Source organism: Heloderma suspectum, chromosome 10 (assembly GCF_057233095.1).
Source record: "Heloderma suspectum isolate Gila_16-S chromosome 10, 16-S_ref, whole genome shotgun sequence".
In the NCBI taxonomy this organism is placed as follows: domain Eukaryota; kingdom Metazoa; phylum Chordata; class Lepidosauria; order Squamata; family Helodermatidae; genus Heloderma; species Heloderma suspectum.
This window is the reverse complement of record NC_139467.1, coordinates 30,698,294-30,720,673: the sequence shown is the minus strand read 5'-3', so window position 1 is coordinate 30,720,673 and position 22,380 is coordinate 30,698,294. Positions and strand designations below refer to the sequence as shown.

General features: G+C 50.2%; 1 protein-coding gene across 1 annotated transcript in view; it reads right to left on the bottom strand.

The window, feature by feature from the left end:
* Positions 1 to 1,505: 1,505 nt before the first annotated feature.
* AHDC1 (AT-hook DNA binding motif containing 1) overlaps positions 1,506 to 22,380 on the bottom strand; it is a 229,701-nt gene continuing 208,826 nt past the window's right edge. Inside the window, exons 4-6 of the mRNA XM_084815744.1 lie at positions 16,283 to 21,362; positions 12,094 to 12,815; positions 1,506 to 1,901 (exon numbers count right to left, since the gene is read on the bottom strand). Of these exons, the coding sequence (XP_084671870.1) occupies positions 16,327 to 21,362 (5,036 nt within the window). The 3' untranslated portion in view covers positions 1,506 to 1,901; positions 12,094 to 12,815; positions 16,283 to 16,326. The remainder of the gene's footprint in view (positions 1,902 to 12,093; positions 12,816 to 16,282; positions 21,363 to 22,380) is intronic.

The window sequence follows — 22,380 nt, the reverse complement described above, 5'->3', positions numbered from 1 at the left end:
TTTTAGGGTGCCTTGTCTTCCAACCACAGTGGGAACAATGGCAGATGAAGTCGCAGAGACAAGGCTCCCTGCTTTGAAATGCAGGCCAGAATAAATCTCATCCACCCCGCCAAGCTTATTCTGGTGCGGAGTTGAGAAAAACAAGTGAGCTATTTTCTAGCCGCCAACAGAGAGCCTGGCAGCCTTGAGCAGTGTAGCAGCAAGCTGGAAGCTGCAAGCACTGCAAAGAGCAAAGGCTTCTCCCTGCCATCAGATGCCCTTTGATGGCAGCCCAAACCTCTGAACAGCAGCCCTTTACAATGCGTCGTTTCTGGATTTGGCCCTGTGAGGGCCTCTCCCACCCCATCCCAATGCATTAACGAAGCACATCGTCTCAGGCACATGAGCGAAGAGCACGTTCCAACCCCTCCCCCCTTGAATCCCCAAGTGCTGGCAACAGACTCTCCCTAGATACCCCAGGCATCCATTCAACTGCCAACAGAAGCACACGAAGCAGCCGCGTCGCTCAATATATAGGTTTCTTTTAATATAAAAAAGTGTCTATTAAAAATTCCTTCCTAAATACACAAAAAGACCAGTTGGGGTGCAGGGGAGGGAGGGCAGGGAAGCAAAAAAGGGAGGCTTTGGGGTGGTGGATGAAGGCAACTTGGCCCCGGGAAGGAATCAAGCAAGCAGGAGCTTATATGGTGACAATCAGGTGTGTTCTGTCTCCAAGCAACTATCAAATCTGGTATATTTAGTTGTACAGTTCAGATCAGTAATGGACAACACAGGATGGGGTTTTTTTCTTCCTTTTTTCCCTTTCTTTCTTTGCACAATCCACAAAGCTGTACATAAGTTTCCAAATCGAGAAAAAAAAGGAGGGAATAAACAGGGCAGGACAAAAGTGAAAAAAGTCACATGCACGCACACACACACACACGCACACACACACACACACACACACGCACACACACCCTGAGCTCAGCACTGGCGCAAAGGGGCACACACGGAGGAAGGAATACTCATTTCGATTTACAAGTGGCCAATGAGAACTCAGAAAATGCAGTTGATCCCCTCCCTCTCCCCCCTCCCCAACAAAAGAGGGTGTATTTGCTTGTCTTTAATATTTTTTCCTAGTTTTTTTGTTTTTAATACAAATTTGGATCTTTGGGTGCGTACTGCCGAAAAACAAACAAACAAATTTTAAAAATCCCCCCAAACAATAAAAAAGCAACTTAAAACCTCAATGAAACCCATGCTGAAATTTGCACATCACAAAACCACAGCAGATGTACAGATGCAATATACAATACACGATTTATAATAAAACGTTATATACAATAAATAGGTTCTTGTTACTTTTTTGTCAATCAATCCGCGAATAGTTTTCTCAGTGCATACCTGACACAGTTAGCTTCTCTCCTGCTTTGACTCTATCCGGACTTTCATTTTTGTCCACAAAACGTTTGTTTCTGATTTTGAAAACGTGTGTGTGTGTGTGTGTGTTTTCATTGTGTTCGCTCTTTTGTATTGTTTTTTTTTTTTTTTTACATTTTTGAAAAGTATTTACAATTGCTGGTTTTGTGCAGAAAGAAAAGCCCCGTCACCCCATCCCACCCGCGTCTTCTCAGTAGAGGGACACAAGCACCTCAGTGACAGACCTGGGACTGAGGGGGCAGGGAGGAGTTGGAGAACAAATGGGGCACAGTAATACAGAGAAGGTAGGGAGAGGGCAGGAAAGGCGACACGAGGTGTCCATCTTCTTGCTCGGATTTCTTGGGAAACGAGGATTTTTCTGGTGAAACTCCCCCCATTCTCCCCCCGCCCCATGAAGCAATGTCAAGAGGAGCCACAGTTTGTTGCAAGAGCATAGCCAGTGTGATTGGTGGGAGGGGTCTTTTTCCTGTTGGTTATGGAAACTGGAAACAGAAAAAAAGAGAGAGAAGAATTTACATTATGAAATATAAGTAGTTAGGAGGATAACAACTTTCGGCCAAAGCAACCAATGAGAGGGGCCAAGTGCACATTTTCAAAATGAGGGTCAAACTCGGAATATGAAGTCTTGTTATGAGGCCCCTGAACAGTATGTAGTGTTTGCCGTCAGCTGCCTTACATGGAGTAAGGATGGACAACTCTGCCTGCTTCACTTTCTATGATGTTTGCATCTTTTCAAGCACAACTTTGTTCCATCCCCTTTCCCCATCAGTTACAGGATTTTAAAAAACCAAAAAGTCTACATGAAAAATTCATTTGCATTTTGATGCACTTTTTTGTAGGTGTGAAAATTTGCAGGCACATTTGCAAGCAATTTCCCCTAATATACAACATCTTTCTTGCATGCTATTTGTCCCCAACAGATGCTTTTGTGTGTGCAATTTCCCCTATTTTGGTATGCATTTTTTGATCAGAGAGCTGCACTGCAAAATTCAGAGAAGTGAAAAAATCAAGATAATTGCATTCCAATTCATCCATTTGTTTGGGAAGTGCAAAATGTGAACCAAACAAATTCCTCCCTCCCCTCCCTAATGCAGTATGCCTCAGAATACTGGTCCATATAGCTTGGTATTGGCAGTAGCTGTCCAAGGTATCATGAAAAGGCCTTTCCCAGCTCCGAGATCCTTTTAACCAGGGCTCCCAGCGACTGCACCCAACATCTTCTGCACGCAGAGCATGAGCTATACTGCTGAGCCATGGTCTCTTGCCGTAGTGTGTGGCTTGTCTTTCCGCCTACCCTTCTCTGGAAGCTGATTTCGACACTGGATCTGCTGTCTGCTCACAGCACATTGCTCTCTGTCAATCAGTGGGAGGGGGTTTGAATGATCATAAAATCATAGAATAGTAGGGTTGGAAGGGGCCTATAAGACCATCGTGTCCAACCCCCTGCTCAGTGCAGGAATCTAACTCAAAGCATCCCTGACAGATGGCTGTCCAGCTTCGTCTTGAATGCCTCCAGTGTGGCCCTTGATACCTTCCAGACCTCTGACTACCAGGGCTAAAACAAATGGGAGGCAAGAGACTTGGCTGGACCATTGGGAGCATCAGCAGAGTGGGGGATGGGGGTCACCACCCCTTAAGGGAAAGGAGGGTCTATGGCAGGGGTGGGGTGTGGAACCTGTGGACCTCCAGTTGTTGTTGGACCCCAAGTTCCATCAGCTCATCCAGGGTGGCCAATGGGCAGAGATGTTGGAAATTGGAGTCTAACGTCAAATGGAAGGCATAGGTCCCACAGGAGTAACTGAATGTTGGAGCATTCTGGAGTGTGTGTGTGTGTGTGTAGGCTCACATGGGAACTCTGCACCTTAAAATCTCAAGAAGTGCAAGGGCTGGCTGTAGTTACTCAGTACTGAAATCATGGTGTGTGTGTGTGTATGATCAGAGGCACTGATTATTTCATGCAGTTCAGAGATGTGGAATACAAATTCTGGGATGGAATCAAAATGTAGCCCTGGTCACACCACGGAGGTCTTTCAGTCATGGCTAAGCAGACACAGTCAGAAGCCCCTCCTGGGCCCAACACGCCTGGCTTTGTAGTTCCAAAGGCCTGCCCATGTGGGGATCAAGAGGCATAAAAATGCAGAGGAATGGAATGCCTGACCCTCCCATGAACGATGCTGGAGGTCCTCAGGCAGAAGAAACAGAGTGACAGGAATCCTAGGGAGGCAAAGGATGAGGCGAGCTGAGGGATCAGTTGTCATAGAGACTGTGACGGCTAGACTCGTTCAGCTTAGTTAGCATGGGAGAGCAGAGAAAGGCACCCATTGGACAGCGACTGTTGAGAGGCTCTCAAAAGTGGCATCAAAATGGACGCCAGTAGGCAGGAGCGGAGGAGGAGAGATGGCTGGCAACATATCCATTCCAGAGACACCTGTTTAAAGGGGGTGCCTTGGCTACAGCCTTCCTCTGCAGTCCTTCTCTCAGCTCCGTCTTTTGCGTTGCCAACGTGTGATTTCGATGGAAGGGAAGAGCCAAAGCTTTTTGCTTGCGCCTACGGATTGTGCAGCCCAAAATGACGGGCAGAGCCTGTCCTTGGGATCAAGCAGGATGAGCTGCATATGGGAGTGGAGGTACGAGCAAGTGGTTGCTAACAAACCTCTGCATTGCTCTCCCACCAACGCTGCCTCCTTCAGAGCAAGGGAAGCTGGAAGTGGGGTGTGTGTGGCAGATGTGGGCAGGACCCCATCCCCCGCTGTCATGACTCTCATGCAGCGGCAGGTAGGCTGGCGGGCCGAGACGGAGCTGAAGCCTGAGTGAGCGGCAGCTGGAGCGCGTGTCACGGGTCAGCATTGAGGGACCCACTACCGACCCCTGGAGCTTCCTGGTTCTCCTCCTCTATGTGTTCGCCTGTCCTCACCCAGCGTGCAACCAGTGATAAGAGTGAGATGAGGCAGCACCCTATATTTGCCTTGCATTCTCCTGCTGGGCAGTTGTCTGGATTGGGCCCAGAAAGAGAAGGCAAGCAAAAGGACAGAGGTGACACTGACAAGCAGGAGGGCCTCTTGCCCACAGCCTCCCCCGCCCAACCTTGAGGCCAGTGCTAGGGGGAGGGCGCCGGGCACTTGGCTTAAGCATTTCGTTGTTTATGAGGACCCCAAGGTCTACCCCCTGGCACCAGCTCATCGTGCAAAAGAGTGCAAAGGCGAGGAGCCAAATACCAAAGAGTGGGTGGAGCCAATTGCCTCCTTCTCCCCATGAGCTGGAATGCCCTGCATATACAAGTGCAAGCCTACACAGCGATCAAGGATGAGAACAGCCTGATTTGTTTGCGGGGTGCGGGGGCTTTTTTGTTGTTAAGAACGTAAGAAAAGCTCTGCTGGATCAGACCAAGGGTCCCTCTAGTCCAGCATGGGGAAGGTGTACACAAATCTCTTGTGAGGCCACTTTTGGGATAGTGTATTGGGTTGCCAGTGCTTCATCTCAGGAAGGATATTGTAGAACTGGGAAAGGATCAGAAGAGGGCAGCTAAAGAGAACAGGGCCCTATGAAAAGAGGTTATGACATTTGCGGCTCTTTTGTTTAGAAAGGAGGCGACTAAGGAATGGCTACTTGTCATCAGTGGTGTAGTGGAGGTTTCAAGGCTCACAGGATTGAAGCGCCAGGACCTTTTGGTTGGCAGGGACGATGACCCATCCTCAGACTTTACTAAAGACCTGCTCCTGGTGGAAATGAGAACTGAAAGAACTGGTTTGTGGATATGGATTGAGAGATCACCTTCTCCCTTATTAACCTGCTCAGTCACTGATGCCATCAGAGGGCATGCTCCTGGTGGTTCTGCATGGACCTATGGCCTGATTGGAATCCACGTGGAGTACAGCCTTCAGTGTGGTGGCTCCCTTTCTGTGGAACTCCCTGCCTCTGGAGGGAAAATACAACATCGTGTATTTTCAGCACATGCTGAAGACATCTTTATTCCAAGAAGCCTTCCTTGATGGACCAGCCACAGTTTTATTGGTATTCTGTTTTTGAAAACTTTTAATAAGGTGTTTTATTCTTCATATCTTTTATTGTTCACAGCTACAGAATTTGTTTAAATGTGGAGTGGTGCATAAATGTTGTAAATAAAATAAATTAATAAACATAGTTTATTATGAAATAAAGATGTCTTCAGCATGTGCTGAAAATACACTATGTTGTATTTTCCCTCCAGAGGCAAGGAGTTCCACAGAAAGGCATAGTTGCCTTCGGTTTTGGACTTTCCTTGGGGCCTTGGACTTTCCTTGGGGCCGTGGCTCTGGGGACTATCATGATGAACATCTGCACTTCAAAGTTTACCACTACTTGTCATGATGGCTATATGCTCCCTCCAGGATCAGAGGCAATATGCATCTGAATGCCAGTCACTGGGGAACAGCAGCAGGAGAGGGTCATACTTGCAAGCTTCCCATAGGCACCTGGTTGGCCATTGTGGGAAACAGAGTTCTGGGCTAGACAGATCTTTGGTCTGATCCCAGAGGGCTCTTGCGTAGTTCTTCACTGTCTGAGAATCCTGGATTAGCTGGATGGAGGATGGGGAGATGGGACAGACGAAATATATGATGGCGCACCCCATGTACGTGGTTCTGTTTGTGGTATAAACATTATGTCACAAGGAAGTCTGAGTATATAACACCAATTCTGGCCTGCTTGCACTGGTTGCCTGTATGTTTCCAAGCCCGGTTCAAGGTGCTGGTTTTAATCTATAAAGCCTTACACAGTTTGGAACCACAACACCTGACGAAGTGCCTCTCCTGACATGAACCTACTAGGACACCACAATCAACATCCGAGTCCTTCCTCCAATGCCACTTCCAAGGGAGGTTTGGAAGGTGGCAACAAGGGAGGGGGCCTTCTCAGTAGTGGCCCCCAGATTGTGGAATGATCTCTCCACTGAGGCTCGCCAGGTGCTAACACAGTCATATTTTTGGCACCAGGTGTCAAAAGAGTACCCTCTACTCCCAGGAATTTCATGGCATATGATGGGACATTTATGTCAGCTGTCTTGAACAGGTCTAGTATTGAAATTGTTTATTGAAATTGATTTTAGCTAAATTGTTTTAAATGCTGTAAGTTAAAAATGCTACACTATGTTTTATTATAATGTTGTATCTGTGGTTTGTAATTTTTGTGATTTGTTGTGAACTGCTCAGAAAGCTTCACCTATTGGGCTGTATAGAAATGAAACAGGTATAGAAATGACATCAGGTCTCATCCCTACAGATGTCTTGGATTGCAGTTCCCATCAGCCCCAGCCAGCATGGTCAATGGCTGCAGATGATGGGAGTTGCCATCCAAAACATTTGGAAGGATCCAGATGGGGGAAGTCTGCCTTAGAACCAATACAAATATTCACGCGCATGATACAGCCCTCCCCAGGCTGTGACACTTCAGAACATGGATGGGGAACAAAGCCCAACCATTCGTTCGCCCTGTTCCTGAGTATGGAAAACTAGCATGTCAGGGAGGACACACCAGATCCCTTCTTTGTGACTTACTAGATCTGGGACCTGAACAGATGATATAAATTAAAGCAATGTGCGCATATTCACCTATGTGGCTCCATTTGGGATTAGGGGCACAGGACTACTCAGGATGCAGAAGCTGGGCTATCTCAGCCCTTGGGAATCGGATTCATCAGCCCCCCCTCTGGCCACTGGGACTTCAGCAGGCCTTGCTCAGCCCACACAATTTCCAGATAATCTTCATAGCCTTGAGGGATGTATAAACATGCTCTTTAAAAAAAAAATGTGGAGACTCTCCGGTTGCTGAATTCTGTACTCAGTGCTGTAGCACAGTGGCAAAGCACGTGCTTTGCATGCAGAAAGTCCCTGGTTCAATCCCTGTCCACTCCAGGGAAGGGATTGGGAAAGAATCCTGCCTGGAGCCCAGGAGAGCCGCTGCCAGTCAGTGTCGACAATACTGGGCTAGGTGAACCAATGGCAAGGGAGGCTGGTGGCTCCGATGTCAGTGGGGCCATGAATCCGCTCCGGGTTTCAGTCAGAACTCTAAAGAAGCTTTCCAAGGTGCACCCTGGATAGCTCCTTTAGAGTTCTGACTGAAACCTGGAGTGGATTCACTGCCCCACTGACATCGGAGCCATCAGCCTCCACTGACCAATGATAAAATGTAGCTTCCTTCGTTCGCATGTTTTCCCTCCAGTTTTTAATTATTTGGCAGTCTAGATTAACCTGGGAGATAATTTGGGCAGGGCCTGTCTATGTGTTCTGTACAGTGCCTGGACTTTTTAGGCACATAACAAGCGGTTTGTTTGCAGCGGGGCTCATAGCTCCGTGACAGAGCACCAGCCTTGCATGCGGAGGGTTCCAGGTTCGATCTTCGACATCTCCAGTTGAAAGAAGTGGTTGAGGAGAAAGACCTCTGCCTGAAAGCCACTGCTAGTCTCAGTAGACAATAAATACATGAATTACTGGGTAAGGCAGACCAATACATCTGAGTCTGCGCAAAGCAGCGTCGTCTGTTATTATTGCTGCTGTGACACACAGCTCAGATCTTCAGTAGCAACTTACTTCTTTGTTTGTTTGTTCTCTCCCCTGCCCCATTTTTCATGTCACACTGTCAATGCACAGTGCTGTGGGGCAATCCGAACACTCAGCCCCACAGACAAGGGGATCAACTTTATGGAAAGGGTTAAAAAAGTACACAGGCCTCCTCCCCCATACACCTTTCCACTGAATGGGTTTAAATGAGCACTTAATGTGTCTTTAATATGGCTGTTTCAGTATGCTAATCCAATATCGATTGATTGTTAAAAGGGAAGCCCCTACTCTGAAACCTGAACCAGCCAGAGAGAAACAAACCTGGCACACAATTAGTGCCAAATTACAAGGCCCTGATGACTTTGAGTACCTCCTGATTAAAGCTGGAAACTGGAGAGGAAAAGGGGCGAAACCCAGACAGGCACCTGCGCTCCGGAAAAACGCTTTCTGATGGCAGTCTAGTGAGGAGGTGTGTGCATATGGTGGAACAGCCTAATCAAGAGGATTAAAAGCACAGGTGCATGCCGGGGCATACTGCAGCCAGGAAAAGAAAGAAAGAACAAAAGTGAGCAAGGACAGAGCCTGAAGGGCTGAACTGAATGGGAGTTCAGGTTTACTAAGGCTGGAGAAGGACAATTGCTTTTAAGAGAGCCGAAGCAAGGTGACAACACTGCAGGAACCTTGCTTGTGGGGCATAAGCTCATGTTTTTTGTTCCCCTACTGCCTTTCCCAACCCGGTGACCTCCAATTGTGTTGGACTACAACTCCCAGCATCCCCCAGCCATCATTGCCGGCTGAGGGGTGCTAGGACTTGTTGTCCAGCACAACTAGAGCACACCAGCTCGGGGAACGCTGCACTACAGTCTTAGACAAAATGGGTTTTTGAAGCACTGGAAAAATAAATTACATAATCCATTTGGGGCAGGGATGTTTTCAGACAGGGGCTCTTAGTGCTGCCCAGTCATTGTTCTTCCTCTGTAAATTGCAATGGTCTTCCCACACTTTGGTGGTGGTGGTGGGGGGTATGGTGCTGTTTTGGTGCGTACATCTCACGATGTTTCTGTTCACAGTATTTATTTGCTCAGAGCGCAACTGCTTAGGGCACAATCCTACACAAGTTTAGACTTGGAAAAAACCCTATAACTCCCAGCATCCCCCTTGCTGCCTGGGGAATGCTGGGATTTATAGGATTTTTTTCTGTCTAAACATGCATAGGATTGCGCACTTACTTACTTACTATATTTATGTACTGGCCAATAACCAAAGTTCTCTGGGCGGTTGATGGTCAACGTTGAAGTACAAAAAAAGAAGTAAAATACAAACATGAAGGCTAAAGCCCAGTAAAACCCGCAACAGCGTGAAACCAAAATAAAACCAACAGCAGGAGATTACATTAATGCAAAGAATTTTAAAAACCACTCAAAGCTTTTACGAAAAGCCTGGGAAAATGAAAAAATCTTCACTTGGTGCCAAAAAGACTGCAATATAGGTGGCCAGGTGAGAATCTCCCAAGGAGGGCATTCTGCAACTGGGGCACCCCCACGCCCAGTAGCCATTCACACACGTAATCCCCCCCCCGCCAAAGGACCTCAGGAGATTGTCTTGCGTTTTAGGTAGGTATATGTGGGACGAGGCGATCCTTCAGGTAAGCTGGCCCAAGTGATTTAGGGCATTAAAGATTAATACCAGCGCTTTGAATTGAGCCTGCAAATGGACTGGGTTCCAGTGCAAGTGGCAAAGTGCTGGCATAATATGGTTGTATTGCCCAGTCCCAGTCAGCAACCTCATTGGCCTATTTTGGACTAACTGAAGTTTTCTGGACTGTTTTCAAAGGCAGCCTCACGTTATTATTACATATTGCAATAATACAAGCAGGTGGTTACCAGAATGTGGGTAACTGTAGCGAGGCCATCTCTGTCCAGCTAGGGTCAGTATATCGGCCTAAGCTGATAAAAGCTGCTCTGAGCCTCTAGGGAGAAGGCTGGATCCACAAGCATCCCCCAGACTGCATGCTTGATCCCTTAGGGGGAACTCAACCCCCTCCAGAACAGGTTGGACACCAGCCATCTGGCCAATCAACCACCTACTAACAGCTCTCCTGCTTTGTCTGGACGGAATGTCAGGTGAATGGTACCTTGCCACCCACACAGCTATGTCATACCCAAATTCCAGCTTTTACACAAAAAGTTCTGGCCCTGATATTTGGGGAAAACACACACACACAGCCTGGTGAGGGTTTTTTCCTGGTCACTTGGCAATCTGACTTGTCCCTCTTTGAGGTTGCACCGCATCATTACTGTTTTCTTCATGGGGCCTACATCAGGCATGGGCAGACTCAGGCTTATGGCATCTACTTTTGTGTATTATGAGAACCCTGAGGTCTACCAACTGGAGCCAAGTCGTGGCGCAGAATAGTGAATAAGGAGAAAAGCCAGCTACTAAATAGCAGGTGGAGCAAAATGTCAACTTCTCCCTGTGAGTGGGGAAAACTTGCATACTACAAATGTACATCTGGGAACATAGGAAGCTGCCTTATACCGAGTCAGACCCTGGGTCCATCTCGCCCAGTATTGTCGACATTGACTGGCAGCGGCTCTCCAGGGTTTCAGGCAGGAATTTTTCCTGCCCTACCAGGGGACACTGGGGATCAAACCTGGGGCCTTCTACATGCCAAGCAAGTGCTCGACCACTGAACCATAGCCACTCCATCTGAGTTACTAGAACAGTCTAACCTCTGATCTCTAGTATCAGGGAGGGAGGGGCCCTTTTTGTTGTTGCTATTGTTAAACAATTGGGAGCCAGAAAGTCTTGCCAACCTCCTGCAAATCAATCAGCGTCTACCGGTACATCCTGATGTACCTTCAACTGACCCTTGAGCCAGACCCCTGACAGCTGAGAACCTCCAATTTAATCTCATGCCCACCAAGCAGGATAGCAGCAGTGAGTGAACTGCTGTGAGCGAGTAAATGAAGTGTGGCAATTCCATACTACATGTTTAGTGTGGAAGCATCCTGGGTGTGATAACAGGATGAGTGTGTACACCATGGGGCAACTATGCTGTTATCATGACACTTCCAGAGCTCTGAGAGAACTGGCCCCTGTCTCCAGCCTGTGACTGGAGTTATTTGGTGCACAATCCTATGCATGTTTAGACAGAAAAAAGTCCTACACTTCCCAGCATTCCCCAGCCAGCCATGCTGGGAGTTGTAGGACTTTGTTCTGTCTAAACACGCATAGGGTTGCGCCCTAAATCAATGGGAGGACAGTCCTGCAGCTCTTATGGAAAACAGGCAGGGACAAATGGCAAAAGCCCCATTTATCATCACCAATGTGACTGCTTGTAATGAGAGAACAGAAAGAGGGGCTTGGTTCACCTGATGGCAACTGTAATGCAGGTTGATACAAGGAGAGTGGATCCCTAAAGTATTGCAGTCCCAGGCCTTAAAGGGCTTTACAGGTCAAAACCAGCACCTTTAACTGGGCCTGGAAGCACACCGGTAGCCAGTGCATCTAGTGTGCTATGGGCTGAATGCGCTCTTGGTTATTCTTTTCCCCATTTACAGACAAGCAGATTTTTGTGCCATCACAATGTTAAGCACATTACAGTAGTCAGGTCTGGAGGTTACAAGAGCACTGAAATCCACAAAGAGAGAACATGCCTCAGGATGCAAGAAAAATTGCTTTTTTCTTAAGAAAGCCCAACATGCTTTGGCTCAGATTTTCTTTGGGGTTTTCTTCAGGGCATTCCTTAGAATAGCCTTCAGAGAATCTGGAAGAATCTGGAAGAAATGTTTTGTTTGTTCAACAACTGGCATGTAAGGAATCCCCTGAAGAAGGCTCCTAAGAAAATCTGGGCCAAAACACGTTGGGCTTTCTTAAGAACAAAGCCATGTTTCTAGCATCTGAGATGTGTTCTCTTTGTGGATTTCTAGTGGAAGCTTTCCACTTTGTTCATGCTCACCATTTCATATCTTACAAGAGCACTGATCAACAAGTTTCTAGCCCTTATGGCAGAAAGCCATAAGGGATTCTCCAGCAGGAGGGCAAATGATGGTGGTGGTAGTGGTAGGCAGGCAGGTGAGAATCCTAAGTGAATGGAACAGGAGAAAACGCCAAGGAGATGGAAGAGATCATTACTTACTGGGAGATGATGGTGTCTCCAAGATCCATTCACAGACTTTTAAAATCTTCTGGGCTCTCCAAAGAACTTAAGCAACAAAAGTAATTTTAAAAAATGCAAACAAACTGGGAGAAAAATAAAGAAATCTGCACAAAAGAAGGGGAGGGGGGAGAAAGATGAGGAGGAAAACGCCGCAACTTCAGTCTTCATTACCAAGTTTTCATTTGAGTTCACAGATTAGATGGTTTTCTTTCCCCTCCCCGAAAAAGAAGCAAAAACAACTGTCCCCTTCCCTGTGGCTGTCCTAGGTTGTTGTCCATTGCCTTTTGGTGTGTTTCTCGTATGCATGCTGTGGGCGGGCGGTGCAGAGGATCATGGGAACCCCCCATGCTTTCCTGCTCCACCCGAGCGGTGGCTGTGACCATTCGATTGTCTTTTTGCTGGATTGTGGGGTGGGAAGAGGGCTGACAACACAGTCTGGTTCAAAAATCGCCTCCGTGCCCTTCTCAAAGAAAGCAAGTTTATTTTTTTAATATATTTTCTTTTCTTCTTTCTTTTCTTTTTTTTTTTTAGGGGGTATTATCTCTCTCTTTTTTCCCTCTTTTCCTTTTCCTCTTTTTTTTTTTTTTTTTTAGAAAAACAAAAACAAAAGAACCAACAAACAAATGAAAAGGTCGGTTTTTGATTTCCATTAAATACAGAACTTGAAAAGTGTTCCAGAAAAAGTGCTGGCTAAAGTAGCTCTGAAAGAGAGAGACAGAGAAAGAGAGAGAAAACAAGAAAGAGACATATATCAAAACACAGCTTGTTCTGTCAGAGCTTGGGTATTTATTCTGGAGCATGGAACCCAAGGGACCAATAACCTTTTTGCCTGACAAATCCCTTTATTGGAATCTACGGTTTGATTTGTCCCTTTAAACAGAACCTACTAAGCATCTCTGGGCATAACCATACTGCCTTTATTTAGGGCGGAGGTGGTCAACTAGTGTGGCTTGTGCAGCCTGCAAAGCAGTTTGATTTGGCCCCTTACAGTCACTATTTCACTTCAATTGAGGGGTGGCTAAATGTTTTGCCCAGTTTTGCTTGTAAGGGCAAATATATATGTATTAAATTTAGACCCTGCCCTTCCTACAAGAAGCTCGCAGTGGCATATGTGCTCTTTCCCCATGTTTCATCCCCCAACAACCCAGTGAGGTAGGTTAACCTGAGTTTTTAAAAGCTGCTTTTAAAAGTTGTGTGTGTATGTGTCTATGGAGAGAAAGTTGCAGGAGGTGGACGTTATGGCTGTGCATATGAGTACACGCGTGTGTGCCGCCCAAAGAGACAGACTCACTCTGCATCCTCTGTTCTCTTCCAGCAATACCTCCATAAGACCAAACATGTGACATGACGTCATCACACCATGAGTCTCATGGCAAGCAGCCAACGAAGTGGGGTGCAGACAGGAAAACTTGCTAAGCAATTATGTCAAATCAGGCATTTCTTTATTATACTGGACATTACCAGTAGAAAGGAAGAAGAGGAGGAGGAGGAGAAGCCGAGACACAGGGCTACTACTTTGGTACAGCCAGGTGGTCAGTTCCAGCCCCTCATTGCATATTTTGTAGGTAATGCCCAGGATAAGAGATACTCAAGAGGTCTGAGAGATGGTAAACCCATGTGTGAGCTGCAGCACCTTATGGACTGCAGGAGGGTGCTCACATGACCACTCCCCAGGGTCCTAGGCTAGTGCCAGTAAAACCATCTCAGTAAAACCTAGGCCAGATATGTTACAGAACAGCCTTCTCCAACCTGGTAACCTGCCGATGTGCTGAACTACAACTTCCATCATCCCCAGCCAGCATGGCTGATGGGTGAAGCAAGATGTAGTCCAACACATCTGGAGGGAACCAGGTTGGGGAAGGTTGTTACAGAGCGTGACCACAGGCAAAACAAACTTCTGAAGCCTGGGCCATCTGGAGAACAGAGTGGGCCTTGGCCCCAAGAATACTGCGGCTGGCCAGTGCTAATTTTAATGGATGGGAAGCTCTGTTTGAAGTTCACACACAGAGCCCTGCTGCTCATTTGCTGCCACCCAATTAAAAATAAAACAAAGCAAAGCTCAAAAGGCAAAGGGGGCATTCAGATCCCACTATTTTTTTTTATGTTGACCCTGCAGTGTCGGCCACCCCACCAAATAAATGAAATCTTTTCACCATCAGCTCAGTGAACAATGCGCTTCCCAGAAAATTATCTGTGCGTTCCTCCTAGTTTTGTTTCTGCCTGGTGACAACCGTTGGCACAAACCGCCAGACCAATTTTTATCGCCATCACAAATTCCAGTCCTCCAAGCCCTGAGAGAGAAGGGGATTGACCTGCTAAAATGTGGAATAGCTTCTAGCCACTTGCGTGTATGTTGCTTCTGCATGGACATACACACCCAATGAGATTTGGAGGTGACAACCTTCTACCACCATTGCGTAGGTACTGAACGTAACATAAGCACACTGCACTCACATGCCAGAGCCCTGCACTAGCTTCCATTAGCCTTTGGTGTTAGCCTATCCAGCAGTAAATATTAGTCACTGATTTGGTTTATTATTTCAGTTTATATCCTGCCTTGCTGCATATAGCACTCAAGGCAACTAACAGCAGCAAAAAGAATAACATTACAATAAAACAAAGAGCTCATATCCAACATGTTTTACAGCCTGCAACTCTCCCAAAGATCAACCCAAACGTTCTGTTAACCACAGGCACCTCCTTTGAACACAGTGTGTAGGAAGGCTTTCTCAATCACTGCCTCACATTTTTAGCACTTCCTTCCTCTGGAGGTTCTCCAGAAGCCCAGCTGAAGCATATTGCAGAAGCAGTGAAAGACTATTCAAGTTTGGGTATGCATCTGGATGTCAGGGCTAGCTGCATAGTATTTACGCTTACAGCATGTAATTCCACCCCCACCTCCATTAATTTTAAGGCTGGTTCCCAAGTTATAGCAAAAGACAGGTCCTATTGCAGGACCACATCCTTTCTGTAATCTTGGAAAGGTGTTTATGTATCTGAAAACATGTGCTCAGGAACCTCTGCTGATCACTGCTCCCTGGAGACAGTTTATTACTTGTTTCCAGGCACATGGTATCCTTCAGATGTTACAGAAATAATATAGCCAACCGGGGGGCGGGGGGAGGGGGAGACACAGGGAACCGTATCCTGCTGTCATATGAGAAGGGATAATTTCTTAACACACTGCTGCCTATCTTAAGTCCTACGATGTGAGGCAGAATATATTAGCCAGCACCCCAAAATGCTGTAAAACACCCACCAGGTAGGACTCAATAGTAGACTGCACATTTTAGTTGTTATCTATAGTCCTTAAGGGTGCAATCCTAGGCATGTTTAGACAGAAAAAGTCCTACAACTCCCAGCATTCCCCAGCCAGCCATGTTGGCTGGGTAATGTTGGGAGTTGCAGGATTTTGCCTTTCTAAACTTGCATAGGATTGTGCCCTAAGCAGCCTTTTTGCACAAAAAAAGAAACAACCGATAAGCCAATATATATGGACTACTCTGTTTAAATAATTGCCTGCCTTTGGTCCTGACAGAACAGAAATGGTTGTTTAATAGAGGAAGAATTCATAAGACTACTGGATAACTTCTGATGCAGATACACAAAACGGGCACATTTCTGGTATGCTTGTCAAATCTCCTCTGGTGTACTTTGTAGCTTTAAATTGAATCTCCTCTTTTGTTGCTTTAGAGGTTCACTTTGCCTGCGTACCGCTGAATTTCATCTTAGTGTACAATGATGTGCATATGTATTTGTTATACATAAATGTTGGGTGCTTTACAGCATGTGTTTGGTGTTGTTTATGAACTGTTATCCTCCTTTTTGTACTGCTGGAATATATTAGCAGCATGCAGAAATGCCTTGGCTTGCACACGAGCATCACCTTAAAGCCCCATCCCTACCCAGTAACTGCTGGACATCCATTTGGGAAGGCAATGCTGACCCCATCGTCCCTCCCCTCCCCTTCCACCCGGGTCTTCAAGTATCCCAAAGCCAGCCACTTTTCTCTTCCCATAATGCACCCTGATTCTGGTTTTCTTTTTTAATGTGCCAAGAAGCCCATTGCTGGCACGCCTGGGACACTGGCAATGTGCACAGCAGGCCCGAGATGCCCTCTTCCCCCGAGCATGCCTGCTCCCCTCCCGGCTTTTCCTTCGGCACCTACCCTGAAACAAAACCTTGTTGTCTGGTTTGGCACTTCAGATGACACTACAATGAGGTGACTGTGAATGTGTCCTCGGGGTGCTGCTCTAGCATTGGACCCAAAAACCCGCTCTTCTGGGCTGCGGCCATGATGGGGTGCCCTTGGGGCGCAAAGCTGGGGTACCTATAGTTGTCCTGCAGCGGCAGCATGGAGTCTCTTGGGACTGGGGAGATATTCAAGTCATTCATCAAGGGGCAAATGTAGGCCCCTCGGTGGTGAGCCCTTGCCATGTCCATGGGCTCCTTCTCGCTCTTGGAAGGGTTGGTGCTGGGGGGGCTGGTCAGGTGGGGGTTGAGGCAGGAGGCGTCCGGGCTTCTCCCCATGAAGTCCACCAGCATCCCGACCCCGGCTTTGTTGTCATAGGGAGGGCTACGGGTGCTGGAGGTGGGGGAGTACCAGTAGCTGGGGTTTTTGCAGCTGGGTGAGTCATAGTGCGGCTGAGACATGGACAGGTCCCGGCAGGCCATGTGCGCGGCTGCCGAGTGGGGCATGCCGGTGGCCCCTTGCATGCTATGTTTGAGCGAGTCGCAGGCTGGGAGCTTCCGGATGTCACTGGGCCGTAGGTCCTCCTTGAAGGCCAGGGTTGGGGAGCAATTGGGCGAGAAGGCTTTCTGCAGGCCCGCTTCAAACACAGTCTGCTGAGGAGGCGGGGCGGCCAGCTGGTGGGGCAAGGCGGAGAAATGCTTGCTGTCCAGCTCTGCCTGCCCCAGGCCGGGGGAGTCGCTCTGGAACCCTTGCCCAAAGGTGCCGTCCGAAGGGGTGGAAGGGTTCATGGAATATGGCCCGGCATAGTCACAGGGGTCTCTTTCGCTGAGCCCAAAGCCCCGGGATTGGGAAGGCAGTGGGGACATACTGCTGTCTCCGCTGTAGTAGTCCAGGCCTAAATCGGTGCTGTCTTGGAACAGCAGGTTCACTGGCTGGGACTTGGCAGGGAATTTGCTTTTGCCGGTGCCTCGCTCCTTCTTGGAGCTGCAAGCGCCCCGGGTGCCCCGTGGCTGCCGGGCCCCCGTGCCCCTTTTGGAAGGATATGCGCCCGTCGTGAAATTCAGGTGGGCTGCGTCGAAGAGGTCCACTTTCTTCCGCCTGCCACGCCCTGGCTTGGAGCTGCTCTGGAATAAGACACTCTGGTTCCAGTTGTACCCTGGGGCTGAAGAGGACTCGTTCCAGTCCATCATCAGCTTCTCCAGGCTAGAGAGGCTGGACTGGCCCTCGCTGGAGGAGGCCTCGCTGTTGGCCCTTCTGTAGCCGGCCGGCTGGTTAAACTGGGTGCTGTCCGAGGAGGACTCGGAAAAGGTCTCAGAGACCGTCTGCTGCTTGGCCTTCTGGGGGGTGTAGTTGGAGATGTCCAGGATGACATTGGGCTCGTTGATATGGCAGTCAAAGCCCGGGTTGTAGAGCTGGCTGAAGGTCTCAGAGTTCCAGTCCAGGCCTCCATAGCCTTGCCGGAAAGCCCACTGGGAGGCACTGGGAAACTGCCGGCAGTTCTCCGGGGAGGGCTGGAAGGAGACCGAACCTTTGGGAACCATGTAGCCCCCCGGGGACACTGTGCTGGCCCGGCTGTCACACCGCATGGGCGTGTGGGAGGCGCTGGAGAACTGGCTGGGATCCGAGCTGTTGAAGAAGGAGGCTTTGCTCAAGGGCAAGCTGGCCGCTGAAGTCTGCTGGGCATAGCTGGTACTGTGGGCACTGCTGGGCGAGGAGGGCAGGCTGTTGCCGCTGCCGTAGGTGAAGCTGCAGTCTTTGTTGTTGGGGCAGTCCTGTGTGGCGTGGTACGGCTTCCCTTGCTGGAACAAGCTAGAGGGCGTCAGGCTCTGCCCTCCGCCGCCATAGCTGCTGTACTGTGCATAGCTGGAGGCTGCCGTGGAGTGAGTGGTAGGTGACCTGGAGACAGCCGAGAGGGGTGCCAGCTTCTGGAAGGCATCTGTGCCACGGCACTCGGAAGCCACCTGAGAAAGGCTGTATCCTGTCGCTCTGCTGGGCGGGAACGACTGCCGGCTTGTCATGACTGTGTGGAAGGGTGCCTCGGTCGTAGCGGGGGCAGCGGTGGAGGAGGGCGTGACTTTGCCCCCTCGGCTCGGGTAAGATGCCATGCCCCTCTGGGTGGCGATAGCATTGGGAGGGGCCGTATACGTGGTGGTGGACTTCCGCGACTCGGAGCGCGTATTGGAGAGGGCAAAGTCCAGCAGGTCAGAGGAGTCATCCGAATCCAGCAGGGAGCGGAAGTAGCCCGTGAAAAGGCTCTGTCTTTCCTGGCTTAGCTCAGACTGGGAGGATGGGTTGCTCCCACCATAAAAACCAGACCTGCTGGAAGAACTTGGCTCCAGCGCAGAAGAGTGGAAGGTCCGAGAGTCGGTGCCTTGGTAACTGCAGTTCCTGTTGGCTTGGCTGGAGAGGTGTCCGTGGTGGGACATCCAAGGGCTGTCCTTGTCTCCGCACCATTCAGAGGTCGCATCGCTGAAGTTCTGGCTCAGGTTCTGCTCCGGAAACAGAACCCCATTTTTGCGGGATCTTCGCTTCCTCTTGGGCTTCTCCATGGAGTCTGGCTCTGGCCGGCCCCTTTTCCGTGGGTGGGCGGGGTCACCATGCATGGCCGCTCCCGGCGCAGCCTTCTTCTTCTTGCCGATGCCTTCAAAGAAATCGCTGAAGGAGCAGCGAGCAGAGCGGGCAGAGTGGCCCCCTCCACGCCCAAACCCGCCGCCTTTGCCACCACGCCGCCGGAAGCCTTGGACTCGGTGCAAGAAGTGGGAGATGCTCTGGGTGTCGGGGGCCTGGTGGATGGAGTCCGGCTCGCTCGGGGTCCAGCAGCGGGGTGGGGAGCAGCGAGCCGAACACTGGCTCTGGCGGTTGAGGAAGGCCAGCTTTGCCAGGACGTCCGAGTAGTCGGCTTTGCTGTCGTTGGTGTCGGCCACGTAAGAAGGCTGCGGCGATGCCAGTTTCTGCTTCCTCCTCCTCCGCTTCTTGACTTCCGGGGTGGGCTCCTTGGGCTTGCAGGGCCCCAGCATCAGGTTCTTCGGGGGCCTCCCCCGCTTGCGCTTCAGGATGATGGGCATTTCACCTGGAGGGAAGACCACTACCACGTTGCGGCCATTGTTCTTCATCTTCAGCAGCGGAGTCGGCTCCGCTGAGCTGCAGGCGGTCAGCTCCTTGCCTTCTAGGTTCAGGTTGCTGTTGAGGGAGGAGACTTTGTATGTAGTCTTATTCCTCCTCCCAAGGGAGACAGGGATCTTGGCCATCTTCACCACCATCCTGCGCATGCCACGGCACTTGGGCTTTGGGGGCTGCAGGCTGGCGGCAGTGGCGGCAGCTTTCTGGCCATCTTCAGGCTCCAGAGTGGACATGAGGGGACCAAGCACTTCATCTGCTGCTGTGGTTGCCACGGGCATCCTGGCTTCCTCTGGCTGCGCCATCACCACCTCCACTGGCACAGCCATGGGGAGGACCCTGGTCTCAGCTGCAATCTCTGCCCGCCGCCCCCGGCCTCCCCTCCGCCGCCGGCAGAGCATCTTTGGTTTATCTGCTCTACGTAGAGCATACTTCCTGTGGTCATCCCTTCCCCGCCCGGCCCCTCGCCTTACCACCCCTCTCGGGGCACAGCCTCCGAGGCGGGATTCGGGCTGTAGCGGAAGCGCTCCGAGGGACTCGTCTGTCCCCAGCTGGGGCTGGGAGTCTAACAACTTGGGCAGGGGGCCTAGCAGCTGGGCCTCTGGATCCAGAAGCTGGGCTTGGGCGTCGAGCAACTGGTGGTCCAGCGCCCCTAAAGACTGGAGCCCTAGAGGCTCAGAAAGGGGTTCCAGGGACTGGAGGGAGAGCGATTCGGACAAGGGCTCCAGGCTTTGCAGTTCGAGTGTCTCAAGCGTCTGCAGCCCCAGCGGGGCAGGCAGGGGCCCCACCGTCTGCAGGGCTAGGGGTTCCGGGGGAGGCTCTAGGGACTTAGAGTCTACTAGCTGAGGCGGGTGTTCCAGAGGCTGCGAGCCCATTAACTGGGACCTGGAATCGAGCCCCTGGCTTGCGAGCAACTGGGGGTGGGACTCTGCATGCTGATGATCAAGCAACTGGGGGCCTTGGCATGCCAGAGAAGCCAGTTCGCTCAGGATATCTGTGTCGGCCAGCTCCGTGTAATCGGTGGTGTCGGACTCCGAGCTGCTGGCGTCGTCGAGGCTGCTGGGAGGCTTCAGAGCAGGGCTACTCTGGCAAGCTGGGTACTGGGCGGCCTGAGCGTCCCCCTCTGCCTCTCCCACATAGAGGCCGGTCTGGGCCTGCTTGCACAGCACAGCTTTGGTGCTGCCCTGTGCTGCTAGCTCCTCGGGGCTACGGATGCTGTTGGCCAGCATGGGCGAGGAGTAGAAGCTGTACTGCAGGCCCTGACCCCGGCCTTCCTCGCCAAGTAATGACGGGTGGCTGTTGAGCTGTAGGCCGCTGCAGTCCAGGTGAACGCCACAACTCTTCAGGTCCTGGGAGAGGCGGTTGATGTCCTTCATGATGTCTATGAGCTGCACCACAGGGTGAAGGTTGATATGGCCGTTGCCACATTTGCTCTTGAGCAGCGAGATGATGCTGTCGATGTTGCACCTCCCCGAGGCCAGAGTGGCATCGGGGAAGGTCTTGGCTGCTCTGTCGTGGGTGGCTGTCTCGTCCAGGACCTCGGCATCGACAGGGCCGTCCAGAAGGTTGGCCGGCAGCAAGTCCTCGGCCTTGGCGGTGCCCTGGGCGTGAAGGCTCTTGTACTGGTCGGCTGTCTCCGTACGGCGTAACGAGCCAGACTTGTGCTCCCGGCCTAATACTGAGCAAGACCCCTCGGGGAAGCTGAGCATGCTGAATGACAAGGCTTTCTCTGCCAGACACGCCGAGGCCTTTTGGCCAGGATGCCCTGCCTGGCAGAACTTCGGCTCCTGGGGGTAATCGGAAGAGCTGCGGACGGCGCCTCCTGTTGGTGGGACTGGCAGGCCCTGGGGTTTCAGGCGCTTCCTCAGTTCCTCTTCACCGGCGTGCCTCTTTGCTGAACAGTTGCTGGGATGGACTTCTGCAAATGTAGGGCCTGGACCTGGAACAGGCAAAGGGGAGAGGTTAAGGTTCTCCTTGGCAGCCAGAGAAGCGTGTGATGAGCTCCAAGATACGACAGCATCTTTGAGCTCATCACTTCCTGGGGCTCCTGAGCCATTATGCTGGTGTTTCCCCAAGGCAATCTCTTATGCTGAAACCCATTGTGACACGGGGATGCGATGCTTTGGAACTCCCTGCCGCTGGGGGTCAGGCAGGCGCCAACACTGTGTTGCTTCCGGTCCTGTTCCAGGAAGCATCCCTTACATGACCAGCCACGGTTTTTATTGGCATTCTGTTTTTAATAATTTTAATACGCTGTTCATTCCCCTCCCCCCATTGTACTTCTTGTGTTCCCTGCTCTGGAATCTGTTTGGAGGGGGAGCGGTATAAAAATGTTGTAAAATAATAAACAAACAAACAAACAAACAGCATCCTCACGTCAAGTTCCACTCCTTTCCCCACAAAGTGAAGAAACCCTGACCTCATGTTTTGATGGTGCCCCATGGGGCATTTTCCTGGCCCAGCTCTACATCTTTGGCGGCCACTACTGGGGGTAGAAAACACACTAAGGGATGACATTGCAAGTTGGGGTCGGTGTTACTGTAGGGGAAAAGGAGAAAAAACCAACACAGGGATGCTGCTCCTAATGGTACCCTGGCTTGAGTTTCCCCATATGTCCCCCGTAACATGTAGAGCAGCCTTCTCCAACTTTGTGCCCTCCAGATGCATTGGACTACATGCTGAAAGTTGAAGTCCAACACATGTGAAGGGTGCCAGTTTGGGGAAGGCTGATGTAGGAATCTGACATGGGAATGCCATTTGTGACAGCATCCACACATCATGCATAACGTTTAATTTCAGCATTGCATGGTGAGGGTGGTGACTGGGTTTTTAAAGTATGTTTTATGCAGCTGAGACTAGGCTGATCCATGCCTTCTTGCAGGAAGGGAAGCCTCTCTTTCTCCTCTGGCCAGTGGCTGGGGTCACACGGTCCTCTTTCCCTCTCTCTCTCACTTCTG